A 20597-nucleotide genomic window follows, 5' to 3' on the forward strand; every position below is an offset into this window, starting at 1 on the left:
CAAATCAGCAGCAGTGGACAAGTTAAAAATGATCACAATCAGTGGCAACGGGTTTGATTTTCCAAAGTTGAAGATGCTTGGAAAATGAAGCAATAGTGGGTAGATCAGGCACTTGGTGCGGAGTTCCAAGAATTTGTCGCTCCGTAGGAAAAAGTTGCTTGACCAAAAGTCCTTCTCCTTAAAAGAACAGTGGGTTAGCAAAGCAAATCAGAGACCTTTTCTCCAAAAATAACAGGTGGACGAGAGCTTGGATGACTCTGACCTATCTCGCTTATGGGCGGTACAAAGTCAAAGTCTTCTTTTGGAAGCCTCAGTCCTCCTGTGGGCGTCTCTTTCCCGAGTGAATGGTCTTATATGGTAGAAGCACATGCATGCAGAAGCCAACTTTTAACATACACTTGCATACTTGCACTTAAGTGCGTTCACACTGTGTACAAGCAAATACACACAAATGTCAGTACCCGGCTGGATGTGTGTAGTGAGTGTGCATAATATACAGTAATATACAGTATTACAGTATTGTAAGTTTTTTATGTACACTTAGTGGCTTTTAGCCGTTGTTGCCCCCTAGAGGCCTTTTGACTTACTTACACACTTATAATGTACTACTATTAGTTACTTTCCCCCCAATATAGTAGTCATGGAATTACTCCCTTATAAATACAATTAGTTCTTCCCCTCTTATTTTCTAACCGCACTACAGAGGCTCAACAAGCATTTTATGACAAAAACGTTATTGGCCCCAAACATAACGATGCGAGAGGGTACGGCCCCACTGCAAGCGCTGCATGCAGAACAGAGACACCTGGTGCCAAAAACGCAGAACTACAGCACACATCTTTCTTAAAGGGCCACGCTTGGCCTGAAACATGACGCACTTTCCGGAAACAGATGAAGCACGGACGGCCGGAAGCCCCGCCCGGCACGCTATCGAGAGGTTTCAAATAAAAGAGGGACGGCCTGAGGGCAACCTGCTTCTTACGCACCTGCACTCACACGCAATAAAGTGTGAGTAGTAAGTATGCAAACTCTCTGTACTCTTTGTACACGCTATTAAAACATTATAATTGTGAAAAGGCTTTAAGTGACCTTTAAACGGCATACATTGAGCTAGCTTAAGTAGCACATGGCCTTCAACGTCAGAGGCTCATATTCAAAAAACTAAAGCAGACAGCAGGCTGAATTCTATATAGTTTGAAAGCATATTGACTGCGCTTTCCCTCCTTTTTTTGTTTTACAGAACTCCCTTCTCTGGCAGGAGGCTGGTCTACCGGTCACACCTGTAATTGATTGCAGCAGCTACTAACAGTGGCCATTCTGCGCATGCGTCAGAGGATCGTTTGAGCTCAGACTTCCCAAGACGAAGTTCGAGGGCGCCATGTTTTCACGGGAAGACGATGGAAGACGACGTGGACAGTCGTTTAACAAGGAAATTCATCGATGTGGAGCCATATGGGTAGGTCATATGCTTATCTGACTTGTTTTCTGTCACCTTTCCTGTTCCTGTTCAATGTTTACGTCAGTGTCATAATGTGACATACGCGACGTTAGCATTAGCTTACCTTTAGCCTGCTAGCTAGCTAAGCTGTTAGCCAGCTAGCTGCCAGCTGTTCTGCCAGCCAGCTAGCCGGTTGCAGAACAGGAGATTTTTATGTTTATTAAATGTGTAAGGATTCGTCCCTTTTATATATGTTATGTTATTATTTTGGCAGCAGCAGTGTCCTCTAAGCCATGGGAACCGCGTGTAGCGCAAACATTTGTTGAAGTATGCTAGCGACCTGAGTCTTGTGGATACCGTCGGGGAGCGGGAGTTTTTGTTTGTGACAAGTATTCCATGGAAGTGAATTTTGGAACTTTAATTTCACCTATACACATACACCATCTCTAGACACCTGGGGTGAAGGACGCGCCACAGAGAGGCCGCCGCCGGGGTCAAGGTGGCCAACCCCTACAGAAGGTAACGTTACAATATGTATGTATATGGTTATTTGAATCTGGAAATGGCAGTTTAGCCTTTTAAGTTTTATTGATTTAATGAGTTGGATAATGGAGTTCCTCAACGATATCCCGTTGTGAGGAAACAAAGAGTTTTGTTTAGGTTAGGTTTCAAGACACAGATGAAAAATTTGTATTAACCCATAGATGCATAAGTGGGTCAAAAATGACCCAGTCAGGTTGTTTTCTTGAAATATCTTCATAATGATTTTTTTTATCATTTCATATTCCAGTTATTCCGAAAAAAACATGTTTTTAATATAATACCATTCAAATTTTTAACTTACCTTTTATACATTTCAAGAAAGATGGACTCTTATGGAAGAGTGTCGGGTCCAGTCACTCATGCATCTTAGGGTTAAGAACTAAGTTGATTTTGAGTGTTTTGTTTAAAAAAACAAAACAAAAAAAAACCCAACAAATATTGTCAAGCAGCTTTGTCGTTTGGACTACTAACCATTGTGATGATTTTAGATTTTGTAGTTGCCATAATTGAAATGATTTCTCCATCCATTTAACAGAATACTGAAGGATGTTGACGCTCAAGAATTTGGTCCCAACAGCTTAGACAAGGTAAGATTACAGTACAGCTGTTGAATGACACCAACATGGTTTAGTTATTCATTCATTTTCTATGTCTCTTATCCTCACTAGGGTGGGGGTATGCTGGAGCCTGATTTGGGGCGAGAGGCGGGGTACACCCTGGACCGGGGGCCAGCCAATCCCAGGGCACATACAGTGCATCCGGAAAGTATTCACAGCGCTTCACTTTTTCCACATTTTGTCATGTTACAGCCTCATTCCAAATTGTATTAATTTAATCTCTTACCTCAAAATACTCCATTATGACAATGTGAAAAAGTTTTTTTTTGAATTTATTAAAAATAGAAAACAAAAAAATCACATTTACATAAGTATTCACAGCCTTTGCCATGAAGCTCAAAATTGAGCTCAGGAGAACTGTCTGTAGACCTGCGAGACAGGATTGTCTTGAGGCACAAATCTGGGGAAGGATACAGAAACATTTCTGCTGCTTTGAAGGTCTCAATGAGCACAGTGGCCTCCATCCCTACAGTGAAGCATGGTGGTGGCAGCATCATGCTGTGGGGATGTTTTTCAGCAGCAGGAACTGGCAGACTAGTCAGGATAGAAGGAAAAATGAATGCAACAATATATAGAGATATCCTGGATGAAAATATTGCTGCATTCATTTTTCCTTCTATCCTGACTAGTCGAATAATGGGGGCCACTGTGCTCATTGGGACCTTCAAAGCAGCAGAAATGTTTCTGTATCCTTCCCCAGATTTGTGCCTCAAGACAATCCTGTCTCGCAGGTCTACAGACAGTTCTTTTGACTTCATGCTTGGTGTTTGTGCTCTGACATGCACAGTCAACTGTGGGACCTTATATAGACAGTTATTGTATTTCCAAATCATGTCCAATCAACAGAATTTACTGCAGGTGGACTCCAATTGAGTGTATAGTAGACACCAAACGTCCAGAAGGAGGCGACTGGCACACTAGTGTGGGAAGTCCATACCTGCATGAGGAAAGTGGAAGTCAAAAAATAATCATTCTAACAATACGATTCCCAATTAAGGGAATAAAATCCCAGGTCTTTGGTTTAGTTATGAAATGTTGAATTAATTTCACAGGTGCCTCAACCTGTGGCTGTGTTGTGTTTTTGTGCACCGTCATCTGGAAGTAAATACAGCTTTAGTACAAATGCAGTGAAGCTGTTCTGGTTTGAAATAATGTTTTGTAGAAGATGTGTTAAGATCATTTCATTCAAAGAAGGCCATCTTAAAAAAATACTACACAATCATATTAGAAAAGTGGTGTAGGTGGTAGCTTAAATCATGTAATTACTTATAAATTGCTCCAAATAAAGTCAGGGAAAACTAGTTAAACAATCCTGAAAAGCGAGTACATTTATATGGATTTTGAAGTAGATTCAAAGGTAGTTTGGGGTCAAATTTACTAGCAAAGAGTACCTTTTTCATTCAAAAAAAGTAAATTTGACCAGAGTATTTCCCAAGGAAAAGTTGCTTGGGAATTGTGCGTGCAAATTGTTACCTAGCTTTTCTCAAGTAAATGGCACTCCAAATTTTTTTTCAGTGTACTGCCCAGTGGACCGCGACCTCCTCCAGCTGATTTTGGGAGTTCTTTTGTCTCTGGACTGCTCCATGGTATGCCTTCTGCCCCCATCGCCTTGCTTTTCCTTTTTTGGACTGCACTAATGAATACAGATATTCTGGCTGCCACATGAATTACATGTGCAGCATTCTCCATCCATTTAACAGAATACTGAAGGATGTTGACGCTCAAGAATTTGGTCCCAACAGCTTAGACAAGGTAAGATTACAGTACAGCTGTTGAATGACACCAACATGGTTTAGGTTATTCTATGCTTTACAGTGTCAAAACCTTTTTTCAAGTCGAAGATTGGTTTGAAATTGGAAACGGACAAGGATCTACGTTCTTATATATTGAATGACAGCTGATGCCTTCCATACACAAGGAAAAACTGCCGCAGAAATTGAGAGAGTGAGATTTGTGGTTACAGGAGTTATTGATGTACAATTGAGTTCTTTCAACATAAAAGTATCAATGCCCAATCTGCATATTTTGTTTTAGAATATTTAATCCTTAATCCATTTGTAGAAAGCTTGCTGGCCACAGTAAAGTAGCAACTCGTCACATTATGAATACATGTACCAGATGATAAATGATGAGTTTTGTTGCTCCATCAGGTTACATCTGGAGGTGTTTGATAAAGACATGGACATGAAGGATGACTTTATGGGAAGGTACTGCTTCCAGTACACATTAGTAGTGTTGTTATTATCGATACTGTCACATACTGCAACTGCTTGATAATACTGCTTACTACCTCCAGCGCAGCGATGCCAGTATTGAGAAGAGCACCGCCATCCTCCTTTATCTACACTTTATTGTCCGATTCACAAGAAAAATTATGTCACACACTTACAGTATATTAAAGACAGGTTGTAGAATTTGATATGGTTGGAATCATTTAGAACATTCATGTAGAACGCAAATGATATTAAATATATATGTATAAATATCAAATATTGCAGTGTAAATAAATAAAAATAAACATGAATTAGAGAAAAGAAATCCATTCCATTATCAAGTGGTTGAAATAATTGTCATGTTTCTCAACATGCAGGCTGAAGGTCAAACTGAAGGACATAATTGATTCTCAGTACACGGATCAGGTATGGAAACGGCTTATATTATTGTCATTGAATTGTTCAAGCATTCAAAGGATTGTGTGTGTTTTATGTATCAGTGTATCAGTACACGCTCAGTGATGTCAAGTCAGGTCGCGTTCACCTGATCCTGGAATGGCTTCCAACAGCCTCGGAGGCAGACCAACTGGATAAGGGGGGTGCTTCCAGAAGAAGAAAAAGCGTACTAATGCTTCATTCAACTATAAAAAATACTAATATCGAACCATTCTCTTCAGATTCTCAAGTTCTACTCCAGGCAGTCCTACCAGAACAAAGCCGTTCCATCTGTGGGACTTTTGTTTGTCTTCATCGAACAAGCAGATGGTTTACCAGTAAGTGAGTCGAGGAGGTACTGAGGAGGCATGATCTGTGTTTTATTATGACCCATGTGGCGTGTCAACAGGTGAAAAAGAGTGGAAAAGAGCCAAAAGTGGGAGCGGATATGCTTCTTGGAAAAACATCCCACAAAACTACTGTGAGACTACTAAGCGTGGCAACTAGCCAAATAATAACCAGGGTATTGGCATCCGGGACTAACACGTCCATCTTTGCTGTAGGTGTGTGATCGCACGACATCACCTCAGTGGAATGAGGCGTTCTGCTTCCTGGTTCATGACCCTAGAGAAGAGAATGTTGTTGTCAAGGTAAGTTAACAATATTATTTTTAGTATTTCCACCATGTGATATCAACAAACTTGACTTGTATTACTACCTTTACACTTTGTTTCTCCAGCTCTCTCACAGCTGGACGTTGCCCATGGGTTCCTTAGTCGTCCCAATCAGAGAGCTGCTCTCGGAACCAGAATTGGTCCTGGATCAGTGGTTCCATCTGGATGGCGCCTCCCCAGAGAGTCAGATTCTTCTTCGAGCTGAACTCAAGGTAGGCGATCTCTCATTCTAGTCTTAACTCGCACCAGACTTCACATGCAATTGTTGCAGATGCTGATTCCGAGCAAATGTCCTCGTGGTGATCATGAGGCTAAATTCACTTCCAAAGACTCCGACCGCTCGACTGAGCAGCAGAAACGGGAGGCAGATGTGATGCAAAAGTGAGCGCTGCGTATATCCAAGCACACTAGTCTCAGGTCTTATTTGGTTTTCATGCTACATTGGGTTCTTAGGTCAAGTTTGGTGGACACTCCGGTAGAAACTCTTTTCTATGTCTTATCCTCACTAGGGTTGGGGTATGCTGGAGCCTGATTTGGGGCGAGAGGCGGGGTACACCCTGGACCGGTGGCCAGCCAATCCCAGGGCACATACAGTGCATCCGGAAAGTATTCACAGCGCTTCACTTTTTCCACATTTTGTCAAGTTACAGCCTCATTCCAAATTGTATTAATTTAATCTCTTACCTCAAAATACTCCACTCCACTAATGAACTGCACTAATGAATACAGATATTCTTGCTGCCACATGAATTACATGTGCAGCATTTTTGGTAGGTTGAGCGTTGTTGCGCTTCCACCTGAATTGGCATCAGCTGTTGGGGCTCGATTGCGAGGCGGTGCCAGGGTTATTGATGGGTCTTGGCGTCACCGGGGCGCTCATTGTTCCTTGCTGTTCACCTGTCGAGGCTGTGTTGGCGCGCTCCGGTGGCGGGCTCTGGTCTGTCGTGCCATCAGCAGCGTATGTGAAAGGTAGGCATAAAATTACTGGGCGTGTACCGGTGACGGTGCATCATGTGACCGCAGCCATGGTTGTTTTAATTTGCAGCGGGGTTGGTTGTTGAGGACCTGGCGTGCATTTTGGAGGGCTTGCAGGAAGTGCAGTGTCAGCCTCTTGAGGCTAGGATTGCACTGGCTGTGTGTTAAGCTACCTTTGCTCCGGTAAGCTGCCGATGCTTTAAACAAGCAGAAAGCTAACTTTAGCACCACATGTTGTCTGTCTCAAAGTTAAATGATCTGGTTAGATAATTATTTTTCTTTTTTGTGGTTAGCACAGAGAGGTTGTCACGTTCCGGCTTGGGAGCTTTACGGCACGACCCCAGGATGCAGAGATGAGGACCCAATAGCAGGTAAAAAGGCATTTATTGTTGATACTATGCAGCAGACCAACGCACTAGCATGTTCAACAGAGAAAACAACATCAATGACCCAACAAAGAAAGGAGCGCGCACCTGAACCAAATAGGCATCACAAATAATGAGAAACGGGTGCGGGAGATAATGGACATCAACTGAAAACACAGCAGAGCAACACAGGAAGGAAATACAAAACAAGGGCATGAACGAGGAACTGAGGAAAACTAAGAGCTGTCACAAGGGGGTGACAGACGTTAAACTATTTGTTGGCAAATTCAGGTTCAACATTCAGTGTGTGTGTAAAATGTTGCAGATTGAATAGTTTAACAGGCTAACACACATAATATTGTTTGAAGCAATGTCGGTGTGTTCTGTTGTACTTTGCTAGCTCTGACAGAGGTTTAAACTTCAAAAGTGGTGCCCTGTCTAATATTTTGTGTATGTGTTTTCAGGTTGCTGCAACGAACGTGACTCGGCACTGTAAGTTCTGTTCAGCTTTTTTTTTTACCACTAGAACATCTATTTAAACACTGTAGATTGCAGCACAACCACTTTTCAAAATTGAGCCCCCTCCCATGCCTCCATGATGATTGCATGTGCACATTTCAGACACTTGGTGCGCTGAGTAGTCACCTGTCAAGATATCATACTTAATTGTGACTTTTTAGTGTCCTTTATGCACATCTGAGCAACCATTTTCAGTCTGTACTCCTCAGTCACATAAGATCACACTTAAAAAAGAACGAGACAGAGGTATAGTATATAAAATAATTATCTAACCAGATCATTTAACTTTTAAATAGACACAACACATGGTGCTAGAGTTAGCACAAATGTCTACTCTTCATTGAACGCCATAAAAGTAGAGTGCACCAAGGGAGTCTTGCATCAGACTTTTCTAGTGACATTGTCTTTGAGCATACTCACAATCAACATGCTTTCGGCTGGCTATATTTTCCTAATAACACGGTATCTATAGACATTAACTGTAGATACTGTACAAGGTGAGCTGATCCAAGAGCAGCCCCAGTCCTGTTTATGTGAATGATTATATTTTGTTGTTGTTGACATGTGCTGGCAATTTGCTCCTCATGTGCTGGAATGTTGTTGACAAATGGTATGACGTTATTGTACATTTTTAGCGCGCGCGCTTTTATTTTGAATTTCTTTCAAACCCCGCCGACGGCAGCAGTGCGCTTTCGTCACTGGTGAGTAGCATGTCTTTATCTCTATCATGTAATATTCTCGTATTAAACCAACATTACCACAGACGTATTGTGAGCTAAGCCAATGGTAAATTTGCAAAAGTGCCTGTTTGAACTGTGCTAATGTTCTAGCTAACAAGTGTTTTGGCTAACCTTCTAGCTAACAAATGGTTTAGCTAACGTTTATAGTTAGTTAAACCTGGTTTAGTTAGTTAAATAAACAAAGGTGCAGTAGTACTATGGTGCCAGATATTGACCCCAGTCATTTAAGTAGGGACATTTTTTTGGTCTTGTTTATGATAGTGTTACTCAACAGCTTGATGTGTTGCTTTCAGGGATTCAATGAGTTTAATTATCATCTCATCAGTTGATGTGTGTGAGTGCATATGTCATAACTTAGAAGAGAGTTAGGAGTCTTAGGAGAGGAAAAAGTCACCCATTGTTGAACATCTATGCTGGCTGTACAGTCATAGCTAGTATATAGTTTGTGCTAAAATTGTGAATTTGACCTGAAATTGTATTTTACAGTTGGTGGGTGAATGTTGACCACAAAGCATTTACCTGTGCAAAAACAATAATTATAGGAAGTGTCCCTTGTTAACTTCTCTCAACCATTGTCTTCCTGTCCCATTTAGAATTGTCCAGATCACACTGCCAGAAAGTGTTCTTTGCCACGCGAGTCATTGAAATGTATTAGTTTGCCACATTTGCACAATGTACATGTTGTCAGTTTGTGCTCATCTGTCATTTTCAGTTCTGATATTACTGCACTTGCAAGCTCAAATTGTAGTAGGCCATGTGACGTGCATGATGACCACTAGTTGGCGGTACATACCAAGTAGAAACAGCAGTAGATTACAGTGACCCCTATTTTTGTATTTATATATCTATAAATATATAATATAATTATATATATTTTTGTATTAACCACAAGTGATGATCCCCCGTTGACAACCAGGGTTAGGGTCCGGGGTTGGAGTCAGGGGTTAGGATGAACTGAAGTGTTTGTGCTGTCTTCTACAGGCTGGATGAAGGCCAGCCTTGCTAGCGCTCTCCACTCACACCAGGCCTGTGGGGCAAAAACAGTATCTGCAGCTTCAACTCTGGGTTCTTCTCCCCGTCTTAACCAATGGAAGGGTTAGGATGCACTGAAATGTTCATGCTGTCTTCTCCTGACAATAGTCACAAGTTGGCAAAGGTGGGGTGTTTGTGCTTCCAGGTTCTTCTGTTGATCCCGAAGGACAACACCAGTTTTTCCACCTTTGTGGGAACGATTGCGTTGGCAAGAAGATCCTTGGCATTCCTGAAGGTGTCCCCCGGAAAGCTGTCCACCTGCAGGTCTGGGAAGTCATTTGGTGGAAACTGGAATCTCCCAGGATGACGAATCTCTTCCGCACGGCAAGTTGCCAATCAACCATTTTCCTGGTGGTGTGCCGATGACGCTGGACCAGTTGCTTTTGGCTCCCGCCGATTGAGCCGGACATAGAGCTGTCGAAGCTGATGTCCGCCAGTATATCTTCCCATTGGCCTTTTTCCGCAGGTGACTCCCTTGGTGGCGTAAGTAGTGGGGCGTCGTCAAGCAAATTCTGACTCCCAACAGCAAAGGGCCTATGTGGTCCGAGTTGGTAGGGGACCGGGGGGTAACCGATTCCCCTCGCGCCATCTGATCCAAGAGCAGGGACAGCTGGTCACCGTAATCGTCGGATTCCTCTCCCGGTGGCTGACCTTGGTCGAGGTTTTTCTCTTTCCTCGTGCGTTTGCGCTGGGTGCTGACCCAGGGGGTAGCGCTGGAGTCTCAGGGGTTTTGTCCTTCGGCGGTAAGGATGTTTTGCAGGTCTTGCAGGTCTTGGGATGAGGATACCTCTGGTTCTGTTTGGATACCGGCATCCAGGCAGGCCCCGGCAACTGTTGGATCGAGCCGAGAACGAAGAGAAGTGGTTGGGATGGGTGGCCTTCCGGCGTCCCAGAGGTGGAGGGTTCCCAGAGGTGGAGGGTTCCTCCAAATCTTGTTCCAATCCTTGGATGTCAGGGTTTGTCGGTGGCGGATCTTCGTTTTGTGCGGGTGGTTTTACAGGTTCATATTCCTGGATTCTATTTTTCAATTTCTCTAGGGTTCTCAACGGAAAGCGAATTCTGACTCCCAATGCCGAAGGGCCTCTGTGGCCTGGGTTGGTGGGGGAGTGGGGGGAACCGATTCCCCTCGCGCCATCAGATCCAAGAGCAGGGACAGCTGGTCACCGTAATCGTCGGATTCCTCTCCCGGTGGCTGACCTTGGTCGAGGTTTTTCTCTTTCCTCGTGCGGTAGCGCTGGAGTCTCAGGGGTTTTGTCCTTCGGCGGTAAGGATGTTTTGCAGGTCTTGGGATGAGGATTTACAGGTTTTACAGGTTTTACAGGGTTCACAGGGTTCATATTCCTGGATTCTATTTTTCAATTTCTTAGGGTTCTCAACGGAAAGCGAATTCTGACTCCCAACGCCGAAGGGCCTCTGTGGCCTGGGTTGGTGGGGGAGTGGGGGGAACCGATTCCCCTCGCGCCATCAGATCCAAGAGCAGGGACAGCTGGTCACCGTAATCGTCGGATTCCTCTCCCGGTGGCTGACCTTGGTCGAGGTTTTTCTCTTTACTCGTGCGGTAGCGCTGGAGTCTCAGGGGTTTTGTCCTTCGGCGGTAAGGATGTTTTGCAGGTCTTGGGATAAGGATTTACAGGTTTTACAGGTTTTACAGGTTTTACAGGTTTTACAGGTTTTACAGGTTTCACAGGTTTCACAGGTTTCAATTTCTTAGGGTTCTCAACGGAAAGCGAATTCTGACTCCCAACGCCGAAGGGCCTCTGTGGCCCGGGTTGGTGGGGGAGTGGGGGGAACCAATTCCCCTCGCGCCATCAGATCCAAGAGCAGGGACAGCTGGTCACCGTAATGGTCGGATTCCTCTCCCGGTGGCTGACCTTGGTCGAGGTTTTTCTCTTTACTCGTGCGGTAGCGCTGGAGTCTCAGGGGTTTTGTCCTTCGGCGGTAAGCATGTTTTGCAGGTCTTGGGATGAGGTTTTACAGGTTTTACAGGTTCATATTCCTGGATTCTATTTTTCAATTTCTTAGGGTTCTCAACAGAAAGCGAATTCTGACTCCCAACGCCGAAGGGCCTCTGTGGCCCGGGTTGGTGGGGGAGTGGGGGGAACCGATTCCCCTCGCGCCATCAGATCCAAGAGCAGGGACAGCTGGTCACCGTAATCGCCGGATTCCTCTCCCGGTGGCTGACCTTGGTCAAGGTTTTTCTCTTTCCTCGTGCGTTTGCGCTGGGTGCTGACCCAGGGGGTAGCGCTGGAGTCTCAGGGGTTTTGTCCTTTGGCGGTAAGGATGTTTTGCAGGTCTTGGGATGGAATGAGGGCACCCAAGTTTGTTTGGCTTGGGGGTCTCAACGGAAAGCTTGCAGCTGAATTTGTGTAGGCAGAAGTCGGTTCTATGTTTATACGACCTTTCGTTGGGGAGTTACTGGCGAAAAACGTCGCCCATTGAGATTGCATTGTTGGAAGCAGCAGTCCATTAAAGTGACCACGAGATGGTGGTATTTACCGAGTAGAATAGCATTACTTTAAAGTGACCCCTAGTTGGCAGTACATAGCAAGTAGAAATAGCAGCCTCCCCCCTCCCTCACCCCCTGCCTTCCTCATTTGGGCCCAGCCTTCCACACCCCAGTCCCCGAGCCCCCCAGCCTTCTACATTTAGGCCCAGCCTCCCCCGTCCCACACCCCAGCCCCCCCAGCCTTCTTACACTTGTGCCCAACCTGTGGAGGGCAGTAATACGCCTTGGAGCGTTGAAACAAAAGAGGAAGAAGACAGACTGGCAGAGAATGGTGGTATCAACGGACCAGCTAACCGAAGGAAACATGAGTAGTCTGCGCTGCGCCGTTGGGTAAGTAGTCAACATAGATCTCGTTTGAATGTTTGGGTTAGGGTTTTAGGGCTATGGTTGGAGGAGGGTTTTAGGGCCGAGTTAGGGCTGGCTAGGGCGAGTTGGGGCCAGGGCTCTTTAGGGCTGGCTAGGGCGAGTTAGGGCGAGTTGGGGCCAGGGCTGGCTAGGGCGAGTTGGGGCCAGGGCTGGCTAGGGCGAGTTGGGGCCAGGGCTGGCTAGGGCGAGTTGGGGCCAGGGCTCTTTAGGGCTGGCTAGGGCTCGTTAGGGCCAGATATAAATTTGACCATCCATTTAACAGAATACTGAAGGATGTTGACGCTCAAGAATTTGGTCCCAACAGCTTAGACAAGGTAAGATTACAGTACAGCTGTTGAATGACACCAACATGGTTTAGTTATTCATTCATTTTCTATGTCTCTTATCCTCACTAGGGTGGGGGTATGCTGGAGCCTGATTTGGGGCGAGAGGCGGGGTACACCCTGGACCGGTGGCCAGCCAATCCCAGGGCACATACAGCGCATCCGGAAAGTATTCACAGCGCTTCACTTTTTCCACATTTTGTCAAGTTACAGCCTCATTCCAAATTGTATTAATTTAATCTCTTACCTCAAAATACTCCATTATGACAATGTGAAAAAGGTTATTATATTTCCAAATCATGTCCAATCAACTGAATTTACTGCAGGTGGACTCCAATTGAGTGTATAGTAGACACCAAAAGTCCAGAAGGAGGCGACTGGCACACTAGTGTGGGAAGTCCATACCTGCATGAGGAAAGTGGAAGTCAAAAAATAATCATTCTAATAATACGATTCCCAATTAAGGGAATAAATCCCAGGTCTTTGGTTTAGTTATGAAATGTTGAATTAATTTCACAGGTACCTCAACCTGTGGCTGTGTTGCGTTTTTGTGCACCGTCATCTGGAAGTAAATACAGCTTTAGTACAAATGCAGTGAAGCTGTTCTGGTTTGAAATAATGTTTTGTAGAAGATGTGTTAAGATCATTTCATTCAAAGAAGGCCATCTTAAAAAATACTACACAATCATATTAGAAAAGTGGTGTAGGTGGTAGCTTAAATCATGTAAATATTACTTATAAATTGCTCCAAATAAAGTCAGGGAAAACTAGTTAAACAATCCTGAAAAGCGAGTACATTTATATGGATTTTGAAGTAGATTCAAAGGTAGTTTGGGGTCAAATTTACTAGCAAAGAGTACCTCTTTCATTCAAAAAAAGTAAATTTGACCAGAGTATTTCCCAAGGAAAAGTTGCTTGGGAATTGTGCGTGCAAATTGTTACCTAGCTTTGCTCAAGTAAATGGCACTCCAAATTTTTTTTCAGTGTACTGCCCAGTGGACCGCGACCTCCTCCAGCTGTTTTTGGGAGTTCTTTTGTCTCTGGACTGCTCCATGGTATGCCTTCTGCCCCCATCGCCTTGCTTTTCCTTTTTTGGACTGCACTAATGAATACAGATATTCTGGCTGCCACATGAATTACATGTGCAGCATTCTCCATCCATTTAACAGAATACTGAAGGATGTTGACGCTCAAGAATTTGGTCCCAACAGCTTAGACAAGGTAAGATTACAGTACAGCTGTTGAATGACACCAACATGGTTTAGTTATTCATTCATTTTCTATGTCTCTTATCCTCACTAGGGTGGGGGTATGCTGGAGCCTGATTTGGGGCGAGAGGCGGGGTACACCCTGGACCGGTGGCCAGCCAATCCCAGGGCACATACAGTGCATCCGGAAAGTATTCACAGCGCTTCACTTTTTCCACATTTTGTCAAGTTACAGCCTCATTCCAAATTGTATTAATTTAATCTCTTACCTCAAAATTCTACACAAAATACTCCATTATGACAATGTGAAAACGTTTTTTTTTTACTTTTTTGAATTTATTAAAAATAGAAAACAAAAAAATCATATTTACATAAGTATTCACAGCCTTTGCCATGAAGCTCAAAATTGAGCTCAGGTGCATCTTTTTTCCACTGATCATCCCTGAGATCTTTCTACAGCGTAATTGGAGTCCACCTGCAGTAAATTCAGTTGATTGGACATGATTTGGAAATATAATAACTGTCTATATAAGGTCCCACAGTTGACTGTGCATGTCGGAGCACAAACGGCAAGCATGAAGTCAAAAGAACTGTCTGTAGACCTGCGAGACAGGATTGTCTTGAGGCACAAATCTGGGGAAGGATACAGAAACATTTCTGCTGCTTTGAAGGTCCCAATGAGCACAGTGGTCCCCATTATTCGACTAGCCAGGATAGAAGGAAAAATGAATGCAGCAATATTTTCATCCAGGATATCTCTATATATTGCTGCATTCATTTTTCCTTCTATCCTGACTAGTCTGCCAGTTCCTGCTGCTGAAAAACATCCCCACAGCATGATGCTGCCACCACCATGCTTCACTGTAGGGATGGAGGCCACTGTGCTCATTGAGACCTTCAAAGCAGCAGAAATGTTTCTGTATCCTTCCCCAGATTTGTGCCTCAAGACAATCCTGTCTCGCAGGTCTACAGACAGTTCTTTTGACTTCATGCTTGGCGTTTGTGCTCTGACATGCACAGTCAACTGTGGGACCTTATATAGACAGTTATTGTATTTCCAAATCATGTCCAATCAACAGAATTTACTGCAGGTGGACTCCAATTGAGTGTATAGTAGACACCAAACGTCCAGAAGGAGGCGACTGGCACACTAGTGTGGGAAGTCCATACCTGCATGAGGAAAGTGGAAGTCAAAAAATAATCATTCTAATAATACGATTCCCAATTAAGGGAATAAATCCCAGGTCTTTGGTTTAGTTATGAAATGTTGAATTGATTTCACAGGTGCCTCAACCTGTGGCTGTGTTGTGTTTTTGTGCACCGCCATCTGGAAGTAAATGCAGTGAAGCTGTTCTGGTTTGAAATGTTTTGTAGAAGATGTGTTAAGATCATTTCATTCAAAGAAGGCCATCTTAAAAAATACTACACAATCATATTAGAAAAGTGGTGTAGGTGGTAGCTTAAATCATGTAATTACTTATAAATTGCTCCAAATAAAGTCAGGGAAAACTAGTTAAACAATCCTGAAAAGCGAGTACATTTATATGGATTTTGAAGTAGATTCAAAGGTAGTTTGGGGTCAAATTTACTAGCAAAGAGTACCTCTTTCATTCAAAAAAAGTAAATTTGACCAGAGTATTTCCCAAGGAAAAGTTGCTTGGGAATTGTGCGTGCAAATTGTTACCTAGCTTTTCTCAAGTAAATGGCACTCCAAATTTTTTTTCAGAGTACTGCCCAGTGGACCGCGACCTCCTCCAGCTGTTTTTGGGAGTTCTTTTGTCTCTGGACTGCTCCATGGTATGCCTTCGCCCCCATCGCCTTGCTTTTCCTTTTTTGGACTGCACTAATGAATACAGATATTCTGGCTGCCACATGAATTACATGTGCAGCATTCTCCATCCATTTAACAGAATACTGAAGGATGTTGACGCTCAAGAATTTGGTCCCAACAGCTTAGACAAGGTAAGATTACAGTACAGCTGTTGAATGACACCAACATGGTTTAGGTTATTCTATGCTTTACAGTGTCAAAACCTTTTTTCAAGTCGAAGATTGGTTTGAAATTGGAAACGGACAAGGATCTACGTTCTTATATATTGAATGACAGCTGATGCCTTCCATACACAAGGAAAAACTGCCGCAGAAATTGAGAGAGTGAGATTTGTGGTTACAGGAGTTATTGATGTACAATTGAGTTCTTTCAACATAAAAGTATCAATGCCCAATCTGCATCTTTTGTTTTAGAATATTTAATCCTTAATCCATTTGTAGAAAGCTTGCTGGCCACAGTAAAGTAGCAACTCGTCACATTATGAATACATGTACCAGATGATAAATGATGAGTTTTGTTGCTCCATCAGGTTACATCTGGAGGTGTTTGATAAAGACATGGACATGAAGGATGACTTTATGGGAAGGTACTGCTTCCAGTACACATTAGTAGTGTTGTTATTATCGATACTGTCACATACTGCAACTGCTTGATAATACTGCTTACTACCTCCAGCGCAGCGATGCCAGTATTGAGAAGAGCACCGCCATCCTCCTTTATCTACACTTTATTGTCCGATTCACAAGAAAAATTATGTCACACACTTACAGTATATTAAAGACAGGTTGTAGAATTTGATATGGTTGGAATCATTTAGAACATTCATGTAGAACGCAAATGATATTAAATATATATGTATAAATATCAAATATTGCAGTGTAAATAAATAAAAATAAACATGAATTAGAGAAAAGAAATCCATTCCATTATCAAGTGGTTGAAATAATTGTCATGTTTCTCAACATGCAGGCTGAAGGTCAAACTGAAGGACATAATTGATTCTCAGTACACGGATCAGGTATGGAAACGGCTTATATTATTGTCATTGAATTGTTCAAGCATTCAAAGGATTGTGTGTGTTTTATGTATCAGTGTATCAGTACACGCTCAGTGATGTCAAGTCAGGTCGCGTTCACCTGATCCTGGAATGGCTTCCAACAGCCTCGGAGGCAGACCAACTGGATAAGGGGGGTGCTTCCAGAAGAAGAAAAAGCGTACTAATGCTTCATTCAACTATAAAAAATACTAATATCGAACCATTCTCTTCAGATTCTCAAGTTCTACTCCAGGCAGTCCTACCAGAACAAAGCCGTTCCATCTGTGGGACTTTTGTTTGTCTTCATCGAACAAGCAGATGGTTTACCAGTAAGTGAGTCGAGGAGGTACTGAGGAGGCATGATCTGTGTTTTATTATGACCCATGTGGCGTGTCAACAGGTGAAAAAGAGTGGAAAAGAGCCAAAAGTGGGAGCGGATATGCTTCTTGGAAAAACATCCCACAAAACTACTGTGAGACTACTAAGCGTGGCAACTAGCCAAATAATAACCAGGGTATTGGCATCCGGGACTAACACGTCCATCTTTGCTGTAGGTGTGTGATCGCACGACATCACCTCAGTGGAATGAGGCGTTCTGCTTCCTGGTTCATGACCCTAGAGAAGAGAATGTTGTTGTCAAGGTAAGTTAACAATATTATTTTTAGTATTTCCACCATGTGATATCAACAAACTTGACTTGTATTACTACCTTTACACTTTGTTTCTCCAGCTCTCTCACAGCTGGACGTTGCCCATGGGTTCCTTAGTCGTCCCAATCAGAGAGCTGCTCTCGGAACCAGAATTGGTCCTGGATCAGTGGTTCCATCTGGATGGCGCCTCCCCAGAGAGTCAGATTCTTCTTCGAGCTGAACTCAAGGTAGGCGATCTCTCATTCTAGTCTTAACTCGCACCAGACTTCACATGCAATTGTTGCAGATGCTGATTCCGAGCAAATGTCCTCGTGGTGATCATGAGGCTAAATTCACTTCCAAAGACTCCGACCGCTCGACTGAGCAGCAGAAACGGGAGGCAGATGTGATGCAAAAGTGAGCGCTGCGTATATCCAAGCACACTAGTCTCAGGTCTTATTTGGTTTTCATGCTACATTGGGTTCTTAGGTCAAGTTTGGTGGACACTCCGGTAGAAACTCTTTTCTATGTCTTATCCTCACTAGGGTTGGGGTATGCTGGAGCCTGATTTGGGGCGAGAGGCGGGGTACACCCTGGACCGGTGGCCAGCCAATCCCAGGGCACATACAGTGCATCCGGAAAGTATTCACAGCGCTTCACTTTTTCCACATAGTTGGCGGTACATACCAAGTAGAAACAGCAGTAGATTACAGTGACCCCTATTTTTGTATTTATATATCTATAAATATATAATATAATTATATATATTTTTGTATTAACCACAAGTGATGATCCCCCGTTGACAACCAGGGTTAGGGTCCGGGGTTGGAGTCAGGGGTTAGGATGAACTGAAGTGTTTGTGCTGTCTTCTACAGGCTGGATGAAGGCCAGCCTTGCTAGCGCTCTCCACTCACACCAGGCCTGTGGGGCAAAAACAGTATCTGCAGCTTCAACTCTGGGTTCTTCTCCCCGTCTTAACCAATGGAAGGGTTAGGATGCACTGAAATGTTCATGCTGTCTTCTCCTGACAATAGTCACAAGTTGGCAAAGGTGGGGTGTTTGTGCTTCCAGGTTCTTCTGTTGATCCCGAAGGACAACACCAGTTTTTCCACCTTTGTGGGAACGATTGCGTTGGCAAGAAGATCCTTGGCATTCCTGAAGGTGTCCCCCGGAAAGCTGTCCACCTGCAGGTCTGGGAAGTCATTTGGTGGAAACTGGAATCTCCCAGGATGACGAATCTCTTCCGCACGGCAAGTTGCCAATCAACCATTTTCCTGGTGGTGTGCCGATGACGCTGGACCAGTTGCTTTTGGCTCCCGCCGATTGAGCCGGACATAGAGCTGTCGAAGCTGATGTCCGCCAGTATATCTTCCCATTGGCCTTTTTCCGCAGGTGACTCCCTTGGTGGCGTAAGTAGTGGGGCGTCGTCAAGCAAATTCTGACTCCCAACAGCAAAGGGCCTATGTGGTCCGAGTTGGTAGGGGACCGGGGGGTAACCGATTCCCCTCGCGCCATCTGATCCAAGAGCAGGGACAGCTGGTCACCGTAATCGTCGGATTCCTCTCCCGGTGGCTGACCTTGGTCGAGGTTTTTCTCTTTCCTCGTGCGTTTGCGCTGGGTGCTGACCCAGGGGGTAGCGCTGGAGTCTCAGGGGTTTTGTCCTTCGGCGGTAAGGATGTTTTGCAGGTCTTGCAGGTCTTGGGATGAGGATACCTCTGGTTCTGTTTGGATACCGGCATCCAGGCAGGCCCCGGCAACTGTTGGATCGAGCCGAGAACGAAGAGAAGTGGTTGGGATGGGTGGCCTTCCGGCGTCCCAGAGGTGGAGGGTTCCCAGAGGTGGAGGGTTCCTCCAAATCTTGTTCCAATCCTTGGATGTCAGGGTTTGTCGGTGGCGGATCTTCGTTTTGTGCGGGTGGTTTTACAGGTTCATATTCCTGGATTCTATTTTTCAATTTCTCTAGGGTTCTCAACGGAAAGCGAATTCTGACTCCCAATGCCGAAGGGCCTCTGTGGCCTGGGTTGGTGGGGGAGTGGGGGGAACCGATTCCCCTCGCGCCATCAGATCCAAGAGCAGGGACAGCTGGTCACCGTAATCGTCGGATTCCTCTCCCGGTGGCTGACCTTGGTCGAGGTTTTTCTCTTTCCTCGTGCGGTAGCGCTGGAGTCTCAGGGGTTTTGTCCTTCGGCGGTAAGGATGTTTTGCAGGTCTTGGGATGAGGATTTACAGGTTTTACAGGTTTTACAGGGTTCACAGGGTTCACAGGGTTCATATTCCTGGATTCTATTTTTCAATTTCTTAGGGTTCTCAACGGAAAGCAAATTCTGACTCCCAACGCCGAAGGGCCTCTGTGGCCTGGGTTGGTGGGGGAGTGGGGGGAACCGATTCCCCTCGCGCCATCAGATCCAAGAGCAGGGACAGCTGGTCACCGTAATCGTCGGATTCCTCTCCCGGTGGCTGACCTTGGTCGAGGTTTTTCTCTTTACTCGTGCGGTAGCGCTGGAGTCTCAGGGGTTTTGTCCTTCGGCGGTAAGGATGTTTTGCAGGTCTTGGGATAAGGATTTACAGGTTTTACAGGTTTTACAGGTTTCACAGGTTTTACAGGTTTCACAGGTTTTACAGGTTTTACAGGTTTCACAGGTTTCACAGGTTTCACTTTCTTAGGGTTCTCAACGGAAAGCGAATTCTGACTCCCAACGCCGAAGGGCCTCTGTGGCCCGGGTTGGTGGGGGAGTGGGGGGAACCGATTCCCCTCGCGCCATCAGATCCAAGAGCAGGGACAGCTGGTCACCGTAATGGTCGGATTCCTCTCCCGGTGGCTGACCTTGGTCGAGGTTTTTCTCTTTACTCGTGCGGTAGCGCTGGAGTCTCAGGGGTTTTGTCCTTCGGCGGTAAGGATGTTTTGCAGGTCTTGGGATAAGGATTTACAGGTTTTACAGGTTTTACAGGTTTTACAGGTTTTACAGGTTTTACAGGTTTCACAGGTTTTACAGGTTTTACAGGTTTTACAGGTTTTACAGGTTTCACAGGTTTCACAGGTTTCACAGGTTTCACAGGTTTCACAGGTTTCACTTTCTTAGGGTTCTCAACGGAAAGCGAATTCTGACTCCCAACGCCGAAGGGCCTCTGTGGCCCGGGTTGGTGGGG

General features: G+C 44.6%; 1 protein-coding gene across 1 annotated transcript; it reads left to right on the top strand.

Annotated features, from left to right (window-relative positions):
• The first annotated feature begins 4095 nt into the window (after window positions 1-4095).
• Window positions 4096-18089, top strand: LOC144902156 (uncharacterized). The gene is made up of 23 exons (XM_078799393.1): window positions 4096-4184; window positions 4278-4350; window positions 4749-4805; window positions 5189-5237; window positions 5312-5584; window positions 5656-5727; window positions 5810-5896; window positions 5986-6132; window positions 6192-6301; window positions 6430-6526; window positions 13731-13801; window positions 13895-13967; window positions 14049-14145; window positions 15681-15751; window positions 15865-15916; window positions 16315-16371; window positions 16755-16803; window positions 16878-17150; window positions 17222-17293; window positions 17376-17462; window positions 17552-17698; window positions 17758-17867; window positions 17996-18089. The coding sequence occupies exons 6-15, from the start codon at window positions 5695-5697 to the stop codon at window positions 15880-15882; spliced, it is 804 nt and encodes a 267-aa protein (XP_078655519.1). The 5' UTR covers window positions 4096-4184; window positions 4278-4350; window positions 4749-4805; window positions 5189-5237; window positions 5312-5584; window positions 5656-5694; the 3' UTR covers window positions 15883-15916; window positions 16315-16371; window positions 16755-16803; window positions 16878-17150; window positions 17222-17293; window positions 17376-17462; window positions 17552-17698; window positions 17758-17867; window positions 17996-18089.
• The last annotated feature ends 2508 nt before the right edge of the window (window positions 18090-20597 follow it).

Source organism: Doryrhamphus excisus, linkage group LG20 (genome assembly GCF_037039965.1).
Source record: "Doryrhamphus excisus strain RoL-2023G ecotype Guam linkage group LG20, RoL_Dexc_Guam_v1.1, whole genome shotgun sequence".
Taxonomy (NCBI): domain Eukaryota; kingdom Metazoa; phylum Chordata; class Actinopteri; order Syngnathiformes; family Syngnathidae; genus Doryrhamphus; species Doryrhamphus excisus.